The sequence below is a fragment of the Prionailurus bengalensis genome, chromosome D1 (genome assembly GCF_016509475.1).
Source record: "Prionailurus bengalensis isolate Pbe53 chromosome D1, Fcat_Pben_1.1_paternal_pri, whole genome shotgun sequence".
NCBI lineage: Eukaryota > Metazoa > Chordata > Mammalia > Carnivora > Felidae > Prionailurus > Prionailurus bengalensis.
Genome location: NC_057346.1, coordinates 85,674,830 through 85,691,514, shown reverse-complemented (window position 1 = coordinate 85,691,514; position 16,685 = coordinate 85,674,830). Strand labels below are relative to the sequence as shown.

General features: G+C 37.6%; 1 protein-coding gene across 1 annotated transcript in view; it reads left to right on the top strand.

The window, feature by feature from the left end:
• The window catches only part of LOC122483661 (doublecortin domain-containing protein 1-like), a 91,484-nt gene that overhangs the window by 69,229 nt on the left and 5,570 nt on the right, over positions 1–16,685 (top strand). The window contains exons 17-18 of the mRNA XM_043580871.1: positions 6,252–6,402; positions 9,126–9,235. Of these exons, the coding sequence (XP_043436806.1) occupies positions 6,252–6,402; positions 9,126–9,235 (261 nt within the window). The remainder of the gene's footprint in view (positions 1–6,251; positions 6,403–9,125; positions 9,236–16,685) is intronic.

The window sequence follows — 16,685 nt, the reverse complement described above, 5'->3', positions numbered from 1 at the left end:
AAAATATTTTTGTGAACTCATTAACTTCGTCTCATGTAGATAGATCTTTATGAAAACCAAGTGAAATATATATTTAATTCACATTTTGCATTTAGTATATGTTTTTATTAAATAACGTTCATTTTTCTGATTATAAATAAAATCTCAATAAAATAGTCACATTTTAGTAGTAAAGTAAGGGAAAATGTAAGAATTACCTTTATGTGAGTTCTTTTCTTTTTTTTTAAATTTTTTTTCAACATTTTTTATTTTTTTTATTTTTATTTTTTTCAACGTTTATTTATTTTTGGGACAGAGAGAGACAGAGCATGAACGGGCGAGGGGCAGAGAGAGAGGGAGACACAGATTCGGAAACAGGCTCCAGGCTCTGAGCCATCTGCCCAGAGCCCGACGCGGGGCTCGAACTCACAGACCGCGAGATCGTGACCTGGCTGAAGTCGGACGCTTAACCAACTGCGCCACCCAGGCACCCCATCAACATTTTTTATTTATTTTTGGGACAGACAGAGGCAGAGCATGAACGGGGGAGGGGCAGAGAGAGAGGGAGACACAGAATCGGAAACAGGCTCCAGGCTCTGAGCCATCAGCCCAGAGCCTGACGCGGGGCTCGAACTCACGGACCGCGAGATCATGACCTGGCTGATGTCGGATGCTTAACCGACTGCGCCACCCAGGCGCCCCATGTGAGTTCTTTTCAAGCTGCGGAAGTTTTTCCCAGAAACCTATCCATACATATTTCTAGGACAGCTCCTCATTGCTCCCAACCCAGATAGAAACCCAATTACCATATTTGTTGGTTGTTTTAAAGCTGAAAAACAAAATAACTTCTATGGACTGAATTGTGCACTCCCTCCCCCAATTTTTTTGCTGAAGCCCTAACCTCCAGTGTGACTTATTTAGAGATATGGCTTTCAGGAGACAATTAAGGTTGAGGCCTGTGGGTGGTTCAATAGGTTAAGTGTCCAACTCTTGGTTTCGGCTCAAGTCATGATCTTACAGTTCATGGGTTCAAGCCCTGAATGGGATTCTTTCTCCAGCTTTCTCTGTCCCTCCCCTACACACTCTCTCTCTCAAAAGTAAATAAACGTTAAAAAAAAAAAGGAGACAGTTAAAGTTAAATGAGGTCATAAGTGTGGGGCCCTAACCTGATAGGATTTGTGGCCTTTGTAAGAAGAGGAAATGAGAGCCCATTCTTCTCCCACCATGTGGGGACACAACAAAGAGCCAGGAAGAGAACTGTCACCAGAAACTAAATTGGCCACTACTTTAATCTTGGATTTCCCAGCTTCCAGAACTGTGAGAAACAAAATTATGTTGCTTAAGCCACCCAATGCATGATATTTATTTTGGCAACTTTGAGCAGACTAAGACAGTGACTATTGTTATGGAAAATTTAGAAAAATCCAAAGAAAAACCATATGAATCTATTGTAATATCTATGATTTTTTTATTATTTTAATCACATTTCTACTGTTTTCAACTTACATAAAAACATATGGTCACTGTATTAAAATTAGAAAAAGAAAAAATGCCAAGAAGGAAATGAAAATTCTATCACCCACAAATAACCATAGTTATAACTTTAGTGAATATATTTCTATGGTTACTATACAGTTATAATATTTTTTGCCATTGTGATCATAGCAGATCACACAATATATATAATTTTGCAGCCTGCATTATTCACCTAACAAACTAATGAGATTTCCCACCCACATATTTAACATTCCTTAACAAAAGAATTATTTTCAATGGCACCATAATCTTCTATCAAATGGGCAGATTATTATTTATTCATTCATTCAGTTTTCTGTTGTTTTCCATTAGGTTGTAATTTTTTGCTGTCATAAAGCATGCTCCGATAAATATATACATCTGTATTTAATTTTCTGATTATTTCCCCTAAATAACTTCTTAGTAAGATTGCTAGGTCAAATTATGTAAACATGCTTGAGAATTTTGATAGCTATTGCCAAAGCATTTTCCAGGAATATTTCAGGAGTTTATGCTCCCACAAATAGTGAATAAGAGCTTCTACCTACTTGTGGTATACATGAGGTTTCAGCAATGCTAAATGCAGCCATTTAGAAACATATTTGTGGGTTTGACAGGGAATTTTATATCCATGTTTTAATTTGTATGTCTTTAATTACTTGTATAAGTGATTTTGATTTGATTTATCATTTATTAGTCATCTGTGAATTTCTTGTTAAATCCTTTGCTATTTTTCTATTGGAAGTATTTTTCACACTGATATGAATTTTATTTTTCTTAAAGCAATAAGCAACATCTAACTTTATCAGATTTAGTGTAACAAATTTCCAATTTGCCACTGTGTCTATGGGTTTTTTCAATGTACAGAATTATTATATTTTAAAAGTTCTTTGTTTTTAAATGTTCTGATAGTCTTTTACTATCCTAAGTTCATATAAAGATTCATCTGGTTTTCTTCAAATTTTTTATCATTTTATTTTTCTCTTTTACTTTTTAAACTGTGTGAAACTCCTCGTGTAAAATTTGAGCAAAGTTATTTCTCTGCTATATTTGTTGGCGTAAAATTATCTCAGCCCTACTTACGGACTAATCTGTTTTTGTTCTTCCAACTGAGCTGGAATGCAATCTTTATAATAAACTAATTCTTATTAGCTTCTGCTCTTAAACAATCCAACATATCTAATACTTCTAGAATTATTATAGCTTTTTCTTATATTTTAATATCTGAAAGAAGTTGTCTATTGTTCTTTGTTTTCAAATTTTACTTGAATACCCTTGTGTATTGATTCTTATAGATGAATTTTGAAATTACAGTCCAACACTCTAAAGTCATCCTGCAGGGTTTTGACTATAGTTGTGTCAGGCTATTAATTAATTTCATAAGAATCAATCTTTGCAGCCAGATTGAATTCTGTGGCATTGTTTTGTATATGTGTGTAAGCATATATAAAAAATATATATGTATCTTTTTTAGTCCTTCAGTAAAATTTTATAATTTTTTATAAGGGTCTTGCATTTGAAAATAATTGTCATTCCTAATTGGTTTTGCTGTTAGGATAGATTTCCCCCCACTATATTTTCTGAATGTCTATTTCTGTGAACAGGAAAACTATCAATATTTTATAATTTATTTTGTTCTTGGCCACTTTATTAAACATTTTTCTCTTATTATTAATCTTTTATTTGATTCACATAAATTTTCTAAGAATAAAATCATATTAAGTTCACATGATGGTGATTTTGTCTATTTTTTTAAGACATGAATTATTTTTCTTATTCTGATTTTAAGTTTTATTGTATTGGTTGTAATCATAAAAATGAATGTTCTTAACAAAGGAAAACAGAGAAAAAGGGCATCTCTTGCCCTCATGAATAAATAGACAGTTGGAATGCTTGCTTTTTCTTTCTTTCCCATGTCCCTTTTTGATGATGCTTTGCATTTTTTTTCTCGATGAAGACTAAAATTTTTAATTCATTTATTTTCTGACCATTTTTTGTATCAGTTGTATCATGTTTTAGTGGTCTTACTGCTTAGTATTATTCATTTCACATTATGACTTTCCCATAGTGAAGGAATTTCATTCATTTCTTAATAATCTGAAATGTATGTGAGTGATATGTTTTCCTAGTTTTTGTGTACATGAGGATATCATTTGTTTCCTATAACCAAAAGTAATAATTAAGCTGGATATAGAATTATTATGTTAAAACATTTTCTCCTAAAAACTTCATATTTTATCCCATTTTCTTTGACATTCATTGTTGCAGAAAACAGATCTAAATATAACTGAACTTTCCCCCATGTCTATAATTCATACTTTTCAATTCAGTTATATTTAAATGTTAGTCAGTTTTTCATTAACTTTGCCATATTCTGAGTTAGCCTATTTGATCTAAAGACATGGGTCTTTGGAACAGGAAAGTTTTCTTCTTCTTCTTCTTCTTCTTCTTCTTCTTCTTCTTGATAGTTGCTTAAGTTTAATTTATTCTGAATTCTTCTCCAGTACCACCAATAATGTATAGGTTTAATATCTGATGTCTTGACACTCCAGATGTTTAACTTTCCTCTCATAAATTTTATGTCTTATGCTTTCACTATATCCTGTGAGGTTTTCTCAACTTAGTCCTCCCTAATACTGATTTGATTTTCTATAATATTCAGTCTGCTTGTCTTCTGTTTTCAAAACAGATGTTAATTCTACTACTGAGTATTTTATTTTCTTACCTTCTCTCCTCTTTTCATTTAGCTCTCTACTTACCCTAGTTTGAAACACTGTTCCTTCTCTTACTAGCTGTGTGATCTGTGTTAAGATATTTAACCTCTGTTCTCCATTTTTGTCATCAATAAAAGGAAGATAATAATTATTTCCATAGAATGAAACCAGATTGTCCTTAGAAACTTTTAGAAAAGTTTCTATCCCATAGAAATGTCCCAATAAATGTTAACTGCTATTATTGTTACCTTCGTCGTCATCATCATCATCATCATCTCTGCCTCATCTCAGCAATACTTCTTTTCTTTAAATTGCTGTCATCTCATTTCTGTGTGTGTTTGTGTGCGTGTGTGTATGTGTTTATGGAAGTCAAATTTTATTGAATTTGGGGAAGACCCAATACAGATATTCTCTAAAATGTATTCCTGCTGTAAATCTTTTTCTAAATCTTCACCTTGAGGACTGTGTAAAACATAAAGTTTTCTATGTTGTAGAATACTTTCATAAGCCTCATATGGTTGCTGCTGTTAATTTTTTTTTATCTATGCCTCCTTGTACAAGGAGAGATCTTTTGACAGAAGACAGGATAGATTAGTTCTCTTTGTTTCCCGTACTTTTTTACTTGGGATCTCTCAGGATCCTCTCCTAGATCTCAAGTCACAGATCTGGTTCATATGCTCAGTATTGAGTCAAATTGCTGCTGATTGGCTGTTGCCTAGCAGGAGGGGTAGGTAAGAATACTCTCCCACTGCTCTATTCTATCTACAGAAGGGAATGTATTCTTGGGTAATTTTAATTATTATTCAATTCAATTCATTCATCCCTTACCCAAAGTAGTGGGTGTGAAAACTGCACTTTCCAATTGCATCGTTTCATCACTGTCTTGTCTTGCTTCATATTATTGATTCATTTCCCATATACAAGATGTCATTATGTGCCTAGTTCTGCTCCCTGCCAGGCTACAGTGTTGTGAGTTGTAGTCCCTAAATAGATCGATAAAAAGGAGTATTTGTTGTGGGGCACCTGGGTGGCTCAGTCGGTTGAGTGTCTGATTCTTGATTTTGGCTCAGGTTATCATCTCATGGTTCATGAGATCAAGCCCCACATTGGGCTCTACACTGAACATGGAGCCTGCTTATCTCTCTCTTTCTGTTCCTTTGCCCCTTCCCTGATCATGTGCTCTCTCTCTCAAAAAAAAAAAAAAAATTGGATGTATTGGTTATGATTTAGGGCTCATGTGGACCTGGCTCCTGCATTTTGGAGGAACAAGTGTCAGGTAAAAATCATGTATGCAAGTGTTTAGAAACCTCTAATTTTCCCCTTACTTGCTTTTATTATTCTGTCTTAAAGTCTTATTCACACTTTCATGGAATTGCCCTTAGGGGTCTGGCAACATGTTGACTAATCTTTCTAATACTGTTGACACTCTGCATCTGTACATGTATTTTTATGAATATTTCTAGGAAAACTGAGAGAAACTGACTAAGGCCCTTACAGATCGTTTTTAAATTTTCCAAGTTAAAAATAAAAAGAAGACTTTCTAATCATAGAATCAAAGAGGTCTTAAACCAAAACTTTGATTTTATAGTTGAAGATACTCTTTTCATAGAGAAGTTGCCTGACTGGTCTGAGGTCAGAAGAGGCCGAAGGCCCAGGTCTCCTCACTTCTGGGTCAGTGCTTTTGTCTTCTAGTTTCTTGCTTGTTGAAAAAAAAATATTTTCAGCTATTGTGACAAGTTGAGATTCTCAAGCCAGGGCTTTTCATATTTAGGCATTTCTTAAGCAGCAAGAAGCCTTCTTCCACATGGGAAAATAGAGAACCACAAGGAAAAAATCCAGTAAGAGCACAGAAGTTCCTCATTGTGAAAGCACTTTGGAAACATTTTATATGCTATTTTTCCCATATCCTTCTATAACTCTCTAATAACCACAAGTAAAATAAATATTCAAACTGGGAGAATAGTTCTCCTAAAGGAGTTGATTCTTTAAGACTTCATAATGTTGTGACATTTCATATTCTATCTCTGTCCCTTTGTATTTCAGCTGCTGGATGACTGTTCCTCTCGTCTCAAAATGGTCCACCCAGCCAGAGCACTGCACACCCTGGATGGAGAACCAATTTACTCGTGGGATGACATAGAGAGAGACATGGTCATCTGCGTATCCACAGGACGTGGCTTTATAACCCAAAAGAGTATGGGTGACAGTTTCTTTTCCATCAAGTTTTTGAAGAATTAAACCATCTTGTCTTTTCTTCAAAGAGCTTACTTTCTGAATTTTATATCCCATCATGATGATTTTTAATAATTATCTTCTGGATCCACCCTTTTCTACTCCAGTTATACTTCTGTTCTGGAAATTCACTGTTGACACCATTTGCACTCAAGAATTCAATCAGAGTTCTGTTAGTCTTGAGCCTTATCCAGGGGGCTTATTTGCAGAAATTCTAAATGGCCTCATTTGAAGGTATTCCCTTAGCATGAACCCTGAGGAAAGCGAGGCTCTGTTGACTTCCTACTTTCAAGTTATTTAAAACTTAATGGCTTATTAAATAGCGACTACAGTTTGCAGAACTCTTTTTTTAGCAGTAAGTAAATATATGCTCATTTTATTATTTTATCTATTCTTTGCTAATTTTCTTTTCTAAGTGATACCAATGGAAAAGAATACATATATGTTATTAAACCAATTCTTGCTCTTTATCCTGTTTGCCTGAAGAATTTTTAAAAATTTTTTTCTAATGTTTATTTTTTGAGAGAGAGAGAGACAGAGAATGAGTTGGGGAGGGACCACAGAGAGAGAGGGAGACACAGGATCTGAAGCAGGCAGCACAGAGCCCAACGCGAAGCTCAAACTCACGAACCGTGAGATTATGACATGAACTGAAGTCGGACACTCAACCGACTAAGCCATCCAGGTGTCCCAGCCTGAGGAATTTAAAGCCCCTTGCAGGGGTTAGCTGTACATTAACAAAGACATAATTTTCAGGAATTCTGAAGAACATGATATCACTTTAAAGGAAATCAAAAGATTAGGAAATGAATTACCTGGGATCCCTAAAATAAGTAATACTAGATTATTTCTTTTTAAAGTCACCATAAAACTATTATTATTATATGTAAGGTACACAAACCAAAAACTTTTAAAACAGTTGCAATCATATCTTTACATTTAGCCCAGAACAAAAGTATAGGAATGAAGACTGAAATGCAGGAAGACAAGGATTTATTGGGATGCCTATCACTGTTCTGAGGTATTCCACAAATATTTCTCCAGCACCACCCGGCATCGAGGAAGAGGTTTCAGTCGTATTCTTTGTATGCCCCTGTCCCTATCACTCACCATTACCTCTCACCCCAGCTCTTGGAGACCCCACTATGTGGTTACTTAGAAGAATAATTTGGGGTTCTTGCCATTAGTATTAGCTGATAACTTTCTGTGTTCGCAAACTGCACAGCCCTGTAAAAGAAATATAAGCCAAGGTTCCTTCCCTGAAAGAGTTTTTGATCTAATTAAGTATATGAACACACTTGAAATATTACAGTACACTTGAATAGTAAACAAATGAGCGGTACAGTAGAAGGTACTTTTCCAGTTTCTTCATTGTTTATGCTCAATCTTTCATACTCTTAGGATTGTCTTCTGTTACCCGGCCCCTATCCTCCTGGCTTCACTGTGTTCATTGGGCCTTTATGAGAAATAAAGCTAGGACAACCTGGCCAAACAGGTATCCAAAACACAGAGAGAAATGTAGGGCCCCTTCCCAGAAGCAGGCTTGTTACCCATAAAAGCTGAAGGAAAGAGAGAAAACAGGAAATTCAAATGTTACTTTCCCTACTAGTTTCTCCATGTTAATTCTCTGGACCTTTGACAAGGCTATGTAGACAAACATTTTTCTTTTTTGCATCATCAATTATGTATATCCACATAGATCACTATGGTGTGAAAGTTGATTCTTTTCCTCTGGATGTAGGTTCCCATACTTCACTTCATATTTTCACCTTCATGATGAAGAGATTAGTGGTTTTTCCCAATTGTCTAAGTGTCTCAAAGGGTGATGTATTTTCTAGGAAACCTAACTGATAGCGGAGTTTAATTTAAGTGTCCTTTAGAAACTTATTTTACTATATATAAGTTGCCATTTATTGTTTTTCCTGAAATAATTAAGTTAGAAATAATCATTAAGTAGAATATATTATTAAATACTCAGAATGCTTTAAAAAAAGAAAGAAATGCTACTAGTGTATCTATATGTATATGTATATGTATATCTATATCTATATATCTATATATAGATAGATATACTTATGAAGGGACACTTAAACAATCATTACACTCAAAATTTTGCTGTGGCCTACTGGCTTAAGTATATGGTAGAAAATAAGGCAGTCTGGGAGTTTCAAAAAAGTAAACACTCTACAATAACTTATTTTATGTACTATAATATAAAAACATTTAGCATGTGAAAGTCATCAAGAATCACACTGGGTTTTTGAAAAATAGATTTGTTTTGGCAAAACAAATCATATGCTGTTAGAATGGTTTCTTTCACACAGACCCCCCCCAATGAAAGTAAAAGAGTGCTTTATGCCATTTGTCATCAACTTGGAGCACTGTTCTCACTGCTGTGTTTACTGTCTTTTCAGTGGGTTCAATTTCTAGACCACTCCCAGGTTAGCCTCCAATTCAGGCTTTTTACAAAGCCTGGAAGGAAGCCCTCTCCAGAACTGCCATTCTGTAGAAATCCAGAGAATGTTAGCACGTATCTGATGTGATAAGCAAGTCAAGTGTGTAATGAGAGAGTCCAGCGTGGGAGTCAAGGATTTCTGAAGGATTTTTGAGTTTTTCATCATCTTGGACTTTTAATTACTTTCTATAAATACATTGACATGTCTCTCAAAATAATCTTTTTAACAGAATTAAAGCAACTGATGGAGATAAGAGCAAATTATGCCAGAATCCGAAGGCAGCAGGGCCCTCAAGCCACAAACATTGTGGTGTCACGATCTGAAAAGCTGCAATTTCCGGTACAGCCACACAGTTCATTTCTATCAGAGCCATCATATTTTGTGCTGTATTTTGCTGGGGTAACATATGTGTATACACTCATATGCTCATATGCTTTCTATGACATAACAATTACTTATCCTTTTTAATTTTGTATAGTATAAAAAAGTTGCGACCCTCTACATCTTACATAGAATGGCATTTGCTGCCTCAAATGTGTTCTTGGAAAGGCAACAAACCTTGACAAAATAATGCCAGTAAAATAACTATCTTAGATGTGTTTTCTCTCAGAAAAAAAAAGAGAAACTACTATTATTATTTAAAAATAATTTGGTGGGGTCAAGTAATATTTTATGTGTCTATATATATTGTGTGTGTATTTATATATATAATTTTGTGGGGTCAAGTATTATATGTGTGTGTGTGTGTGTGTGTGTGTGTAATTTGATAATAAAATAGGTTGTTTGACCATCTAACACTAAATTTGACCCAAACTGACATTTTTCTGGTTCAACCACCTTATTTTCTGTGTTAAAATCCTGCATTTACTGAATAAAAATGAAATGGCTGGTGGCCACTGAACACCACATGAATCAATGTCTCCTTCTCCAGTTTCCCTTCAGTTTGGCCTGTGGTAGCAAGCAGCAGTCTTTATGGGGCACAGCTACATGTTGTTCACAAAAATGAAGCTGGCTATTCCGGACTAAGCTCAGTAACTGAAAGCCGTAGACTGTGTCCTCAGTCCTCAGTCCTCAGAACTTAGAGAAAGGTTGTATGAACTGTTAAAAAGAAAAGTCACGTGAGGATTTCTTTTTAAGACATCAAGGGAGATCCTCAGCAATCTTAAGTAGCAATACTACAGGAAGAGAAAAACTTACCTATTAATTTTTTCCTGCAATGAAGAAAGAATCTCTCTCTGTCTCTTTTTTTTTAATAGCAGTGACAAATCAGAGTTTGGTTTACGGTCCTGGTAGAAAATTTCAAGAGAAATGTTCTTCTCTCTCTTGCTTTGAAAGCCACTCACAGCTCTGTCTGAATATAAATTGCAACCTGGCTAGGTGTGTACAGAAGGGCTCAGCTGGCTCCCTCCTCAATCCACCACTTTAATGTAATGCAGTAGATCATGTCTACTGAAGGGGGCTCTTGGTAATCATTGCAAAAGGCCTAGTATTTACTCCCAGTCTGCAAATCAGTGGGGCTGCATGAATAAATTCCTGCTGGTTCCAACACCACTAAAAGGAGAGCACATTGAGGTGAAATTTCACATGTTACATCCACAGCAATTTGCCCTTTTGCAGACACTGTTGTACGATGTTAGAGATGTGAAGGCATCCCAGAACAGCTTTGTGACACATAGGAAAAAAGATTGCATGTGACCCCCATTTTTCTTTTTCTTTTTTTAACAAGAAAGTCAAAATAAGAAAGGTCAAGGAACATGCTCCAGGTCAGAAAGCGGGACAACAGGATTCTTACCTGCTGGGCTTCTGCTTAGAATGATTGGATCACAATTCCCATAGACACAGAACTTTTCATTTTTTATTTTTTCAAAATTCCTTGAAAACAAAGGCATTTCTCTAGGTGCAAAAGTACCTATCATTTTTCTGCCAGAGAAAAGTTGATTTGCTATGAAAATGGCATGATTTCACCCTGGATCAAATGTGCAAATTCTTGTGAAGTTTTCACTGTTGCATGTGAATACGCCTGAAGCGAAAATTGGCAATATCACACAACGCTCTATCAAGCACCAGGAGACATAAGGCAAAACTCTTTAACTGAACTTTTCTATTACCAGTAAATGGGATTTTAGATGTAATATAACAGTCATCAACACATCACATTTTACCAGCAAGGCAGTGACACTTACTTTGTGGACGACGGCTTGCACAGAGTAGCTTGGCAGTTCATAGCTACTTTGAACGAAGACTGAGAACAGCCCTGCTCTTTCCTTATTATTGACCTTCCTTCTTAGTTGGCCAAAAGGTGGACTGGGGAGCGGTTACTCCACCTCGGCAAGAACTATAGGATAAGACTATTGCAATTCTGTTCGGCCTTCCTGGGCTTTTAATAAACCCAGTAATTTCCTTTGGGGACATGTTTATCAAATTTGAATCAGCTTCGTATATATAAGTCACATTTCAATATTTTCCTATCAACTGGAAACCATTTATTATTAAATACTAAAACAACCATCCCCCAGTCCATGGCCTTCTCCAGAAATTTATTTCCTGCTGGTTCACAAAACACCCTTAAGGTGATCCAGATGTTAATCAACAGTGTACCAGCATTTGTGATTGTCCTCAGGAGGACTTTTCTGGATATTTTTGCCCCATCCCTAGCTTTTGTTGCCTGATGAAGTGTTGGGGTGAAATTGGATGTTTCTAAGCCAGGTGACTAAAAGTAACATGCCTGAAAGTTTGACAAACATTTTGAGATTAACTGGAAGTGTTTTATAAATAAGAAACATCTATCTGGGTACTTATGTCAGTTTTGCAAAACAGGACACGTTAGTAATGATTCAAAATGCAAAGGTCATTTTGTAGAGCAATAACCTGAATTTCCATTTCTCTCTCGATTTTCTTAGTAACTAAATTTTTGTGTGTGTGTGGATTAAGAAAGCAAAGCAAAAAACAACAAAAAGGTAAAGATAAATTTGTTCCCTTTACCAAAGAATCACTTAGAAATTGTAGCTAGTGGCTATTGCTGTGTTTATGAGCTAATCTTTAATAATAGCCCAGGTGTGCTGAGTGTCATTGAGATTTGTGATTCACCGAGGCAGCAGCTTTTTTTGTTTTATTTTTTTCTTTCTGGCATCATTTGGAAGAGAGCAATCAAAACCCACAGATCTGTGTTATTCTAGGTCATCACAAATCAGATGCAAATGTCCTCAGTTAAATGGAATTTGGACCCATTGGTGATCCTCAATTGTTTTTATTAAACCAATGGCTCCAGTTCCCTCTTGCCTCTGAGCACATTTCAACCCCTCCTAAGGCTAGGTGGGCAGAAAGAACAGCCGCTTTCTTTTCAATGCAGTGAACGAAAATTCTGCATAAGTGGCATGGCTTGGACCGCTTGGCCTTAGCAACCGCAAAGAAGATGGACAAAGACTGCCATTCAGGTTAAGTGCTGATGGGAGCAAATGGCCCAACTGTATAACATGGCTGTGTGGTGGGTGTCTGCTGCCAGCTATAGTATTTTCTAATTCTGTGAGTCTATAATATAAACTATCAATAGGCTGTCACCCTGTACCATACGTGCAAATAGAAATATATGAGGGGAGAGGAAGTGCTTCTGCCCATGCTGCAGCTGGGTTGGGGGAGGGAGAAAGAAACAAGATGGAAAATTATATTTATATGGCAAGTACAATGGTGATTCTGAATTGGATGTGCAATCACTCATCGTCTGCTGTAGTCCTGTAGATATAAGTTTCAGTCAATCACTGGATCCATTAGGTCCTGGTTTTTCCATCCTAGAAGTTTCGAATGTCACCTGTGTCAGACCAACTGAGATAGCTGGGCAGTCAGACTCTCCATACCACCAGCAGCAGCTGGGTTTAAAAAAAAAAATTCCAAAAGGCATAAATGACCCTGCAGACTGTGCTAGACTGGAAAGGAAGAGAGGAGGGAATCTCCCAGAACTTCTAGGGTTGGTGCCCCCAAAAAGATGAGATTTGATTACATCTCTCTCTCTCTTCATTTCCACTTCTTTCCATTCTTCCTTCCTTTCTTCTTTCTCGTTGCCTGTTCTTCTCTCCTCAGTCTTCCCTGCTTTTCTCATCTAAGGGCCCTTGAATTCCATCTTTTATTTTAAAACAATCCTTTCTAGAGCAATTTGTGGATCAGCAGGGATGCTTCCTCAGTATGATTCTCAAAGTTTAATGTGCACAAGAATGACCTGGAGAGCTTGATAAAGCCCAGTGTCAGGCTGATCACAGAGGTTCTTATTCTGTATGCCTGAGGTAGGTCAGGAAGTCTGCACTTAATAGGCCCCAGGGATGGAGAGCAGTTGGCTGACCACACCGGGAGAAACTTGGCCAGGACTTCTGTGTCAGCTGGGCGTGGCTCAAGCCAAGGACCAGTGTCAAGAACACCAGAGGATGAAGGCAAAGAAGCACTTGCTGTGTGAGTGAGGGTTTTAATCTGAATGTCCTCATGTTTTCTTATCACTACTTCCTTACGAAATAATGGAAATAATCTTGGGTCAAGACTAACCACCCAGAGAGTGTAACCAGGACCCAGACATTAGAGGCAAAACAAGTGAGTCTGAGGTAGTGAAGCTTCCCATGTTAATTAAGCTGCCTTCAGTGCTGATAACATCTTGCTATTTTAAAGGTCGCGGGAATAATGTCAGTGCTATGGTGCACATATCGAGGGGCAGAGCAATTTTGGGGGTGGGGACGAATAGCAAGCCTCTTGAGTTTTCTTCTGCATTTTTGTATGTACAAAGAGAGAGCACTTTAGAACAAGGATGGGGTCCTATTTGCCGAAGTGACCTTTTCCCCACTGAAGGAGCTGCTTATTGGTGGGGAGGCCAAACCTCTTTATGTTTGCTCTAAGTCTAGTTAATGTGGAAGGCTGAGCCACCGACATCCCTGGCAGGCTCGTCTAAGAGTGTGAAATTCCACAGGATATTATTTCAGTTCAATAATAAGTGCTCTTAGAAAAACTAATTTTTAAGATAGTTCTCTTGTTCCCTAATTGAAATCCGTATAGGCTGGGAGACAGACATTTTCCTTAGAAGACAGAAAATACAAAGAAAATTAGTTTTTCAAAGAGCAAATTCATATATATATATATATATATGAATTTGCTCTCTCTATATGTATATATATTCATATATTCATATATTCAAATTCATATGTATATACATATATATATATATGAATTTGCTCTCTCTCTCTCTCTGTCTCTCTCTCTCTATATATATACATATATATATATACGTATATATATATATATATATACGTATATATATATATATATATATATATACGTATATATATATATATATTGCCAGGCACTCTCTGTTCTGTTCTGGTTGCTGGGCATGCAAAGGTATGGTGCTACTTGGATAGTGCAGAGGCCTAGAATGTTGGATTAATAGGCACAAGGTGAGGTGAGAGGTGTGGGCATGAACCAGATTGTGGACAGCCTTATAGGTCATGTTAAGGAGTTTGGATTTTTCTTTTCTGAGCACAGTGGGAAGTGATTAAAAGGAAGTTAACATTAAAGATGATTAGACATTGTGTAATAAATTAAGCTTACTTAGGTTACAAATTACAGAGACATACTCAATTTACCTCCAGTGGTGGCGGTTTGTTGGAAGGATTAACAAGGAAGTGAGAGTGCACAGGGAAGCCCGACACACAATCTTCATGGTGGTCTCTGTTTGAGATGCATGGGCGCACCTGGGTGGCTCAGTCCGTTGAGTGTCCGACTCTTGATTTCAAGTCAGGTCATGATCCCAGGGTTGTGGGATCAAGCTCCACACGAGGCTCCACGCTGAGCATGGAGCCCACTTGGAATTTTCTCTCTCTCCCTCCCCTCTCTCCTTCCCCATGTGCACGCTCATGAACACATCCTGTCAAAAAATTAAAATTAAAAAAAAGACGCGTGACCTATCTTTGTCCAAATGGCCACCCAGTAATCTGCCATTCCTGCTCTTGACTTCATTGTTTCTTGGTCTTCTTTCTTCTGCTGTGAATTTTCTACTTCTTTGCAGGCTCTTCTCTACACTGAGATGCTCACCTGCCTGTTCATGGCCTCTGCTGCGTTGAGGCTCCTGTTTCCTGCCTTCTCTTTATATATTTTTTGGCTCCAGAGCCACTCTACCATCTGAATTACTTTCATTGTGTCTTCTAATGGAAGACTAAATGGCTGGAGGTCAGCCAGTAGCTGCCTTTTACTCATTCCTTTAGATTGGGATGTCAGGGATTACATGATACAAAGCACAGCTTGCCTGTTTAAGCAACAGTGTGGGTTGAATTCCTCAGGAAGCTGTGGACATGGCTGGCATTCAGGGCTCCATGGCATTTTCAGTATCGACCATAGTTCTGCCATTGTTATGCTCCTTTTCTCTCTTCACCACTGAGGGATGAAATTAGCAATGGAATTATCTAGGCTGTCACTATTTCTCTTTAGTCATTGAGAGGCTTTCCCTTGGGTGCCTCCTCAACATTGGCCTTTGACAGGGTGATCTTTGCTATACAGGCAACACAAACTTGAGGTTGGAATCTGTGACTTCAGTTACAGTATCAGGATGGATACCAGCTGGACTCACAAGTTACACTTATGAATACAATCAAGTCTGTTTGAGGGAGTGGATCTTGCCAGGATACCCTGGCACCCAAAACTCAAGGCACTTGGGCATCCAGACAATTTTTCCAAATCAATTCAGAAAGCCAAACCCTTATCAGACCTTGCCTTGCCTCTTGTTTCATGAAATCATTTTGATAGGCTGAATTCCACTGTGGATTTTAATTTTTATTATGATTTCTCTCCCTCTCTCCACTCTGCAAGGCGAACCTGGCTAGCAACGTTCTCAGTGTTGAAATGTGAGTTCTGCTTAGTGGGCTTGACAGGGGTCTGCTGTGTTTGAGTCATAAATCCTTGTTGTGCTCCAGGACACCCATGGAGTAGTATTATCTGCTAGATAATGCCTAGTTCCCATGAAAAAGTTGATATGGGCCAAACTCTATATGGAGCTAAAGCTGTGTATTTAAGAGGCTTTGGAGAGAGGAGCTCTCACCAGCCATGAGGCAGAAGGCAGCAGCTGCACGTAACAGTACTCCAGGACCCTGCACTCCAGGTCTTTGCTCAGGAAATGAATGACTCAACAACAAAGGACAATTTTCATTACACCAATTTCCAAGTGTTGTTATGAAGGGAAAAGTGATTCATTTGTGGGATTTTTAAGTCTTTCGAAGTTGCTTACTTACATTATTTTACTTTAGGCCACTGCATTGCTCACATGGATAATCCTGATGATTTTTTTTAATTTTTTTTCAACATTTATTTATTTTTGGGACAGAGAGAGACAGAGCATGAACGGGGAGGGGCAGAGAGAGAGGGAGACACAGAATCGGAAACAGGCTCCAGGCTCTGAGCCATCAGCCCAGAGCCCGACGCGGGGCTCAAACTCACGGACCGTGAGATCATGACCTGGCTGAAGTCGGACGCTTAACCGACTGCGCCACCCAGGCGCCCCATGATGATTTTTTAACCAGTCATTGTACAGCCCCAGCCTTCCTCCTCTCCAATTCTTTTTTTTTAAGTTTATTTATTTATTTTGAGAGCAAAAGAGAGAGAGAGAGAGAGAGAGAGAGAGAGAGAGAGAGAATCCCAAGCAGACTCCACACTGTCAGTGCAGAGCCTGATGTGGGGTTCGAGCTTATGAACCTTGAGATCATAGCCTGAGCTGAAATCAAGAGTTGGATGCTTAACTGACTGAGCCACCTAGGCAACCCCCTCCTCT